The sequence below is a fragment of the Triticum aestivum genome, chromosome 5B (genome assembly GCF_018294505.1).
Source record: "Triticum aestivum cultivar Chinese Spring chromosome 5B, IWGSC CS RefSeq v2.1, whole genome shotgun sequence".
NCBI lineage: Eukaryota > Viridiplantae > Streptophyta > Magnoliopsida > Poales > Poaceae > Triticum > Triticum aestivum.
Window position 1 is genome coordinate 449,290,753 of NC_057807.1, and position 10,573 is coordinate 449,301,325.

Consider the following 10,573-nt stretch of genomic DNA (forward strand, 5'->3'; position numbering starts at 1 on the left):
TCCGGGATCAGTAAGCAGTGCCTCACTCATTCACTTGACATACAACTCTAATAAGCTGTGGGGCCAAATAATTTTCCAAATGCAGGTCCAGTCTTTAATGAGAAGAAAATGTTTATAGCTGATGCATGAAATATAGATGATAGGAAGCTGGTTATCGTACATGTTGCAAAGTTCCCAACTACGGATAATTTGGTGCACCATACAGACAACAAGATAAGTCCACAGAATAGATCACTGGGCACAAAAAACAGACTATCAAGATGACACTGGAGCCAATAAAGATACAAACCCAATATATATTTAATATAATTGTAGCCAAATACAAATATTGTCACGCGTCGGAGTAACATGGATACAAATGAGACGACATTTTATTTTTCAGCAATACACGGAGACAGGCGACGGATACCCAAAGTAGATGCAAGCACGGGAAATTTACCAAAAATTACGGTGACAAAGTACGTACGTAGCATGGACCAAACTGATTGGGAAGCAGGCGTGGACGCAGACGTGACAAGGTCGTCAGAGGCCTCACTTTTGGGGCTCTGCTAGGATGATGGGCACCGGGGGCTGGTGGGCGAAGCAGTTATCGTTGCACCTGCAGTCGTTCTTGAGCACACAATCGATGAAGCAGGCCTTGACATGGTCGCCCGTGCCGCCTGCTAAGATGCACTTTCCGGCGCATGCGCAGTTCTTGGAGCAGATGCAGTCACTGGCGGCGGGAACCTCGCCCGTCGTGTGGATGCAGGCTTGGTGGTGCGGCGGCACTGGCGGCACTAGGACGGCGTGAGCCACCGCGGCGAACAGGATGACCAGCAGCATGCCAACGGCAACCATCTTCGTTTGGCCGCCGGAAGCCATCTTCGTTGTGTTTGTGTGTATCTTCGCAATGAGAGCCAGTTGTTGATGCATCTATTGCTCCAGGTCTTGCTATTTATAGAGAGGAAACCAACGTCCCTGCCCCCACCCTTTGTGGCTTGTCAAGATACATACACGAAGAGAAGAAAGGAAAGCGAACATGCACCGTCAGCAGTGACGCGGAGCAATCTCGCTGAATTGCATCATGGATACGACGTCACACGGAAGATAACGTCGGCAAGGAAAAATATATTCAAATAACCAACATTCTATAACATCATTACTTCAGGTCTGCTTTCGCGTACACACTGATCACCTTTATACTAGAATTACCATCGACATAGGCAATTTCGAGTAAACATCTTGATTACTGTAAGAAAATAGGTCAGCATTCTTTTTTTCCTTTCTAGAAAAATAAATGTAAAAATGGTCTAGCATGTAGATGTGTTTATGTGTGTTAAATTAATCCAATTATATGCAAAAAAAGGAGGTCTAAACATATATTCAAAAAATAAGAAGTGGTGACAAACATATTAATGGAAATTATGTGCAATTTTTTTAGGAGTGTTGGGCTACTGCTGCTCTGCAAGCTCATGTGAGATCCATTTTCTTTTCAAAAAAAATCATATGGTTGCCCTAGTATGTTTCTATACTGCCAATTTGCAGGCTGTTACGGGTTTTTGCTAGGCTGTGTGTGGAAACCACGGAAATGATGTTTGCTATGTGACACTCCCTCCATTCCACCATGTAGTGCGTCCGCGTTTTTCGAGATCTAACTTTGATCATATATTTAACCAACGAGACCAACTGCGGCGGGAGCAAAAATTATGCCACTGAATTCGTATTGAAATACGAATTCAGTAGTATAATTTTTACTCCCGCCGCAATCGGTCTAGTTGGTTAAACTTACGGTCAAACTTAGATCTCGGGATGCGTGGACGCACTACATTGTGAAATGGAGGGAGTACTACTACTAATTATGTTATCCATATGTTTTTTGTGAAATGAAAATTTTAATCTACCTTTAAGCTTCTTTTTTATGTAATCCGGTAGAAAGGCATTCCCAGGCAACAAGGTGTCCCTCCCTCCCCGCCGGCACTGCCACTGGTCTGCCTTATCTCATGTGACTTACTGTCATGGACGCGTGATGGATTTGGCCCTTGTTGGCGGGAGGACTCATGTTTCGTTTTTAGGTGTTCTTTTAGTTTGGTTAGGGTATGTGTCCTGCTTAGGGAGGTGAGGCGGCAGCTCGTGCGTCTAGCGAGGTCAGAAGGCGTGTGAAGGTGTCTTCGACGGATCTCGCGAGATATGGTCGGTGTTTGTCTTTAGTGGACCTGCTTGGATCCGGTCTTTCAGTTGGATCCTTCTGAGTTACGCTTCTCTTTGTTGGTGACGGTTGTTGTTTTGGTGCGTTGATCCCGTGGGGCTTAGCACGACGATTTTCAACTATCTACTACAACAAAATTTGTCCTACTTTGATGAGGTAGAATAATGTTGACGTGCCTTTGTCTTATCCCAATGATTGTAGTCGATGTTAGGTGGTCTATAGATCTGAATTTATTTTCTATTATTTATGTCGTTCTTTATACTGACAGTTGATGAATACATTGAAAGATCTACCCTTTATTTATAAAGTTGGACGCATGCCTTCCTCTAAAAAATATATTGAAAGATCTTCCCACAAAAAGTCAGGTTCGTTCTCTACAAAACTAATTCAGCTATCCATGTGTTTTTGTATGAAACACCGTGTAGGTTTGCAGAAACCGGGAAACAAGGATTGGTGCAGAGATGCTTAAGAAGGTGGTGTTTCCTGTTTCGAGGACATGGCTCCAAGCTCGGAAGTGGATTTGAAACATCGACGACGACTCTGAATCGACTGCAAGAACTGCAAGAAGGAGGTTGCATGTGTTCCAAGACTGCCAGAATGAGGATGAGAAGAAGGGTCGGGAAAAGAAGTTGGTTGTGTTTCCATGCGTTATTCGTCTTCGTGTCTATATGGCTCGTTGGAGCTCATCCGCCGGAGACGGATTATCCCATCGTTCCGAATTCTACAGGTCTGCCGGGTCTTCTGTATCCGTCTTCATCAAATAGCAAAGATTACCGGAGCCGAGAGCTACGGATGAGTCTATTCCCTGTTTGTTGCAAGGCTACTTGCTGTCAGAGATCGGGACGATTGCTTGAGTGAATAGTATCTGGGACCTAGAAAATCTTGTTTACCTAGCTCTGGTTCATCGAACATGGCGCTCTGGTCGATGCCGATCGCAGCTGGCTAGCACAGGAGCGATCGCCTTCGGATCGGATCGGATCGGATAGGAGGAGAGGAAGGAAGGAAGAGGGGATCGATGGTGCTATAAATGAACGCCAATCTTATCTATATTGTCTATCCAGCCCTACCCGTACTTAATTTTGTTCCTCTTGTCTACCGATGGCGCTGTAGACATAATTGACATGTGTGGGTCACGGCTCACGGCAACGGGACGCATGCGGCAGGCGGGAGTAGGATCGGCTGGTCTCAGATAAAAAAAATGGATCGGTTGGTCTGTAGTGTACGATCGCTTCGTCGAAGGCGCTAAGCCCGTAGCTGGTCGTGCGTACTAATGGCGTGACCACTGTATCAGCTGCTCGGGGTCGAAGACGAAGTCGTTCAGTAGTTGCGTGTGGGGGCGCGCCTACGTGCGGTGGAGATGTGCGGGGTGACCGAGGACTGCAGATGCTGCCTGGCTGCTGTGGGAAGCCGTTAGAGCATCTCCGGCCGTTGGCCCCTTAAGGGGCGCGTAAAATCGCCGTCTGGAGACGGCCGACGCTAAAATCGGCATGGGGGAGCGGGTTTTCACCCGCCGGCCTCAAGACCGCCCTCCAGACGTCTTTTATGTTTAAAAAAGGGTATTCAACAAAGTTCGGCAAATTAAACAAATTATTCGGCTAAAGTTCGGCAAACTGGGCATATATTCAACATATTCGACATTACATAGTAAAGTTATTTTTAAAAAGGCTGGAACTACAACTATTTGATCGAAGAAGTCGCTGAGTGCGGCGAAGTCACCGACGTCGCCGCCATCCTCGCCGTCATCGTCGGCGGCCTTCTCCTCCTTGACGCGGCCGCCCCTACTGGACCCCTACCCGGCGTCGCCCTGACGGACCGGTGGCGGCGGCGTGTCGTCGTCGCTGTCGTCGAGGACGACGACGCCTCCCTCGTCGCAGCCCCGACGCCGAGCAGCGAACTGCTCGAAGTGCTCGTAGGCGCGGCACTGGCGCTCCGGCTCCGTGCGCGCCCAGTCTTCGCGCCCCCATTTCAAGGCAGCCGCGTCGTCGAGCTCCTCCTCGACGCCGCCTGCGAGCCCGGGCTCCGTCTTCACGATGGCGAGCCCCAGCTCCGTCTTCGGTTTGACGTAGCACGGAGGAGCCGAGGAGGAGGCGCGCCAGCCGCCCTCGTTGATGACGATGCCGGCGTTGCGGGTGCGCCGGCCGAGCGTCGTCTCCGCTGCGGGCTCGGCCTTGACGCCGAACACCGCCGTCGAGCCGGAGGAATGGGAAGAGGAGCGGGACGAGGAGTGAGAGGAGGAAGATGAGGAGGAGCCGAACCTCCTGGGCATCCATTGCCCGGCGCTCCGGCGAGGGACCGGGGCGGCCGCCGCGACAAGGTATGCAGCGGAGGGTCATTGCCGCCCTCGAGGTACTCCAGCACATCGTAGAGCGTGCGAACGGGGGCGCCCCACCATACGCGGCGCCCCTCGTTGTTCTTGACGCCCCCACCACCGGCTCCCCATTGGTGGACGCCAGCCTCTGTGCCTGCCGGTGCTGGAAGTACGCCGCCTACGACGCGTGGTTGTTGGCGACATACTGGGGGAGGGCGCGCTGCTCCTCCGTCAGGGACGCCCGCACGCGGTCGACCTCGACAGCGAAGATAGCGGGGGGCGCATAGACGTTAGGCACCGGGGGAATGGGGACGCCCCCATTGCTAATACTCCACCCCATCAGCCCGGCGCGCATGTCCGGTGTCGCCGGGATGTTCGCCTCGAACAAGAGATAGGCCTCCCACTTGTGGAGCGAGCGGCGGCTCAAGCCGTTGGCCGCCGCCTCATCGCGGGGAATCGCTCGGCCATCGGATGGGCTTGAGGAGAGAGGGGAGGGGAGGAACGTTGGCGGGCGGCTGCGCACGGGAAGAGAGGTAGAGCTCGGCGGCGGCTGTGGGCTGGTGTGGCCAGAGGCGAGGGGGAGGCGCTGGTTTTATAGCCTCGCGTCGTGTGTACGCGTGGCGGGAGGGGAGGCGTCGCCGCGCCGTCCGTGATGAGGAATCAATGGCAAGGCTGACCGGCCGCAGCCTTGCCATTGATTCCACGCGAGAAACCAAGGCGTTCCAAGGACGATGAGGCGCGTGCCGCTTACTCGACGGGCCCGTGGCTCTTTCGCACCAAAATCACTCGCCCTGGCGCCCCCCAGCGCGCCGGGTTCGGCATTGGTCCCCTGGCACCAATTTCGGTCCAAACCGGCGAAAACGGTCTCCTGGGGCGTGATTGGGCTGATTTTTGGGCGGCGGCGCTGAAAAATCGGCTGAGGAAGGCCGGTTGGGGGCGCGGATGGAGATGCTCTTATGGGCATGGCATGGGCAGGAAACCACCAAGGGCACGTATGACTTGATTATTTGCAGCGATTTTCAGTGGTTACATGGAAAAGAACGGATCAGACCGATCGGAGCCTGGTCTAGAAAAAATGATGTAAAGAATTATACGCATGTACTCCCTTCCTTTCTAAATATTTGTTTTTCTAGAGATTTCAAAAAATGACTACATACGAAGCAAAATAAGTGAATCTACATTCTAAAATATGTCTATATACATCTGTATGTGGTAGTTTATTTGAAATCTTTAAAAAGACAAATATTTAGGAACGAAGGGAGTAGTTTCTGCATATGGGTTGTCTATATTGTGAAAGCAATTTTTCTCGAGTGTTTGATTGCATACATGCTTCGTGATTAAAAGTTAACATGATCCATGATTAGAAGATATTAATGAAGAAGATTAGGTATGAAGGAGATTAGGAGGTAGAGGCCCAAAATCAGACCCGCGGGTCAGTGTCGTGATCTCGACCCGCCCCCAGCTTTCCCCTACCCCTCCCGCGTCGCCCATGCGGGGCGACCGGGGGGAACCCTAAATCAGGCGCTGCCGCGCCCCTTCCCACCTCCCCCAGCCGCCGCCCCGAGGCTCAGCCGGGCAAGGCCCGACCGGAGCGGGCGGCGGCAAGCCCTCTTGTCCCCTTGATGGTCGGGGCTGGTGCGACGTGGTCCCTCCATCCTAGGTGCGGCGCGAACACCGGGCTTCACGGCGCAGCGGTGCGCGGGCTCCAGATGGATGCTGGTGCTCATGCCGGGCTTCAGGCAATGTGGCTGGTGGCGGGGCGCGCGGTGGCAGGGATGGCGGCGGGGATCTCCTTGGCGGCGACCGCTGCTACTCGCGGCGCGGGCCAAGAACCAGCGGATCTCGGGTAGGCGGCCCCGAACTGTGCGTCTGAGGCTAATGGTAACAGGAGGCGGGGGACACGATGTTTACCCAGGTTCGGGCCCTCTCTATGGAGGTAATACCCTACTTCCTGCTTGATTGATCTTGATGATATGAGTATTACGAGAGTTGATCTACCACGAGATTGTACAGGCTAAACCCTAGAAGCTAGCCTATGATTATGATTGTTGTTCTCGTCCTACGGACTAAACCCTCCGGTTTATATAGACACCGGAGGGGGCTAGGGTTACACAGAGTCGGTTACAGAGAAGGGAATCTAAATATCCGAATTGCCAAGTGTACCTTCCACGCAAAGGAGAGTCTCACCCGGACACGGGGCGAAGTCTTTAATCTTGTATCTTCATAGTCCAACAGTCCGGCATAAGCATATAGTCCGGCTGTTCGAGGACCCCCTAATCCTAGACTTCCTCAGTGTGCGCCTGGCCGCGATGGTCGTCTTGATCGGCAGGCGGCGCGGGCCCAGGTTGCCTCGGCTGGCTTCCACGACTCCCCTCGTGGGCGTGGTGGCTAGCGCTGGTGGCCTCTGTCCTGCCTGGGCGTTGGGGCCTCGGGTGGGGCAGGGGGCGATGCGGGCCTATGGAGCCGTGGCGGCATGGCAGTGCTACGTCTCGAGCTTGCGTTGGTTTTCCTTGAAGAGGAAAGGGTGATGCAGCACAGTAGCATAAGTATTTCTCTCGGTTTTTTAGAACCAAGGTATCAATCCAGTAGGAGGCTCCTCACAAGTCCCACAAACCTACACAAACAAACAAAGAACTCGCAACCAACGCGATAAAGGGGTTGTCAATCACTTCACGGCCACTTGCGAAAGTGAGATCTGATAGAGATAGTATGATAAGATACATATATTTTTGGTATTTTATAATATAGATGCAGAAAATAAACAAGCAAATAAAAGTAGATTGAAAGCTTACATGATAAGGGATAGACCCGAGGGCCATAGTTTTCACTAGAGGCTTCTCTAAAGATAGCATAAGTATTACGGTGGGTGAACAAATTACTGTAGAGCAATTGATACAAAAGCGAATAATTATGAGATTATCTAGGCATGATCATGTATATAGGCATCTCGTCCGCAACAAGTAGACCGACTTCTGCCTGCATCTACTACTATTACTCCACACATCGACCGCTATCCAGCATGCATCTAGAGTATTAAGTTCATAAGAATAGAGTAATGCATTAAGTAAGATGACATGATGTAGAGGGATAAACTCAAGCAATATGATATAAACCCCATATTTTTATTCTTGATGGTAACAATACAATACGTGTCTTGCAACCCTTTCTGTCACTGGGTAAGAACACCGCAAGATTGAACCCAAAGCTAAGCACTTCTACCATGGCAACAAAGATAAATCTAGTAGGCCAAACCAAACCGATAATTCGAAGAGACTTGCAAAGATAACTCAATCATACATAAAATAATTCAGAGAAGATTCAAATATTATTCATAGATAAACTTGATCATAAACCACAATTCATCAGATCGCGACAAACACACCGCAAAAAGAGTTTACATCGAATAGATCTCCACAAGAGAGGGGGAGAACATTGTATTGAGATCCAAAATGAGAGAAGAAGCCATCTAGCTAATAATTATGGACCCGATGGTCTGTGGTAAACTACTCACAACTCATCGGAGGGGCTATGGTGTTGATGTAGAAGCGCTCCGTGGTGGATTCCCCATCCGGGAGAACGTCGGAGACGGCTCCAAGATGGGATCTCGCGGATACAGAAGGTTATGGTGGCGGAAATATTTCTTCTGTGGCTCCCTGGATGTTTCTGGGGTATGTAGGCTTATATAGGAGGAAAAAGTACGTCGGTGGCCGCCCGAGGGGCCCACGAGACAGGGGGCGCGCCCAGGAAGGGTGGGCGCGCCCTCCTATCTCGTGGCCGCCTCGGCTGCTTCTTGACTTGCACTCCAAGTCCTCTGGATCATGTTCGTTCCAAAAATCACACGCTCGAAGGTTTCATTCCATTTGGACTCCGTTTGATATTCTTTTTCGTCTTTTTTGAGAAAACAGCAGGAGCTCTGCCTTTGCATTAATAAGAAGAGAATTGACCAGTTTATAAGGAAAACTGGCCGAAAACCGATACACCGACACACACCAGCCCCGAGGCTGCGCACCTAACGAGCCGACTTCCCTGTCGCCCAAACGACCAGAGTTGCCACTCCACCACACGACCCGGAGCCTCCACTCTGACTTACAAACCACAGAAACTCACACATGTCGGCCCTGAGGCCGCACTCCATACGAGTCGACGACTCTGCCATCCACACGACCAGAACCGACACTCCACAGCACATTGGTGCTCATCGGAGCCGCCGCTCCGACTTCCCCGCCGGCCCCGAGGCCGCGCTCCACCTGAGCTGACGACGGTGCCGCCCACGCGACCAGATCAGACACTCCAGGATGATGTTCTCTGGAGCCGCCGCTCAGACTTCCTCATCGGCCCCGAGGCCGCGCTCCACCTGAGCTGACGACGCTGCCGACCACGCGACCAGATCAGACACTCCACGACGATGTTCTCCGGAGCCGCCGCTCTGACTTCCTCACCGGCCCCGAGGCCGCGCACATGCCTGGCCGGCGAAGAACCCGCAAAGCCACCCTAGCCATCGCAAACTGACGAAGGACCAGACCTCCAAGGCGTCGCCCCCAAGAGGGAAGCGACAAGAACGCCGCCAACACCCGCTCCGACCAAGGTTGAAACTTGGGTTTTCACCCGGAGAGCCCGAGACTGAGGCGGCAATGGTGGTGAAGGGGCTCCACGACGACGCCTCCAAGGAGGGAACGATGCCCTAGGACGTCGTCGACGCCGGCAACGACCGAGGTCGAGCTAGGCTTTCGCCCGGAGCTCACCAAATCCATCCTCGCCACAGCCTGCCCAGCAAACCGTCTTCGGCAACATGCCGACCGTCCTCGCCCAAGCCACATGACCAAGCATGCAAGGCAGCGAGACCACACATGCCAGATCCGTCCAGATCTAGGCCAGCCGTAGAGTGGCACGCCACCATGGAGGCACCCAGCCAGCCACCGACAAGTCGCCGCGGCCGCCCAACACGCAGGACAGCACCACCGCTGCCCTGACCCACGCACCTCCCCGCCACCCCAGTGGACCAGAGCAGGCGCGCCTTGTCGGACCTCCGCCACAGGCCGACTGCCCGCCTCACCACCAGATCTGGGCGTGAGGGCCCCGGATCCGCCACCTCGCAGGCTGCCGCCGGACGATCTCCGCGAGGGAGGTGCACGTCGACACCACCATGTCCTGGGGCCGCCGTCCCAGCGTTCGAACACCGGCGAGCAAGGCGCAGCTCAAGAGACACAGCCGCCGCAGGGGAAGCCAAATCCAGGCGGATCCACTCCCCAAAAGGCACGCACCAGCCTCCAGCACCTGTAGGCCGACGAAGCCGTAGCCCGCCGGAGCCCCAGATGCGTCGTCCTCCGCCCGCCGCGCAGCCCAGAGTTCCCCAGCTCGTGAGGCGCCGCCCGTCGCAGAAAAGATAGCCCCGCCGCCGCCCGCTCCACGCGAGCTTTGCCACCGGGAGGCGCCGGCGACGGCGAGGGAGCGGATGGGGAGGGGTGGACGGAGGCCTTGGTTGCTTGGTCGCCGCCCGTGTCGCCCCTGGGGAGGGAGCGACGCGAGGGCCTTTTGATATTCCTTTTCTTCAAAATACTGAAATAGGCAAAAAAACAGCAATACGGGCTGGGCCTCCGGTTAGTAGGTTAGTCCCAAAAATGATATAAATGTGTAAAATAAAGCCCATAGACATCCAAAACAGGTAATATAATAGCATGGAACAATCAAAAATTATAGATACATTGGAGACGTATCAAGCATCCCCAAGCTTAATTCCTGCTCGTCCTCGAGTAGGTAAATGATAAAAACAGAACTTTTGATGTGGAATGCTACCTAGCATAATTCTCAATGTAATTTTCTTTATTGTGGCAAGAATGTTCAGATCCAAATGATTCAAGATAAAAGCTTATAAAACATAAAAATAATAATGCTTCAAAGCATACTAACAAATAATCATGTCCTATCAAAATAGCATAGCCAAAGAATGCTTATCCCTACAAAATCATATAGTTAGGCCATACTTCATTTTCATTACACAAAATACTCCCCTCATGCACAACCCCGATGATGAGCCGAGCAATTCTTTCATACTTTTTAACGCGCTTCAGCTTTTTTCAACT

At 52.6% G+C, this 10,573-nt stretch overlaps 1 protein-coding gene across 1 annotated transcript; it reads right to left on the reverse strand.

Annotated features, from left to right (window-relative positions):
- Positions 1–276: 276 nt before the first annotated feature.
- Positions 277–909, reverse strand: LOC100136982 (uncharacterized). The gene has a single exon (XM_044537355.1). It carries the CDS (start codon positions 859–861, stop codon positions 532–534), a length of 330 nt encoding a protein of 109 aa, XP_044393290.1. The 5' UTR covers positions 862–909; the 3' UTR covers positions 277–531.
- Positions 910–10,573: the final 9,664 nt, after the last annotated feature.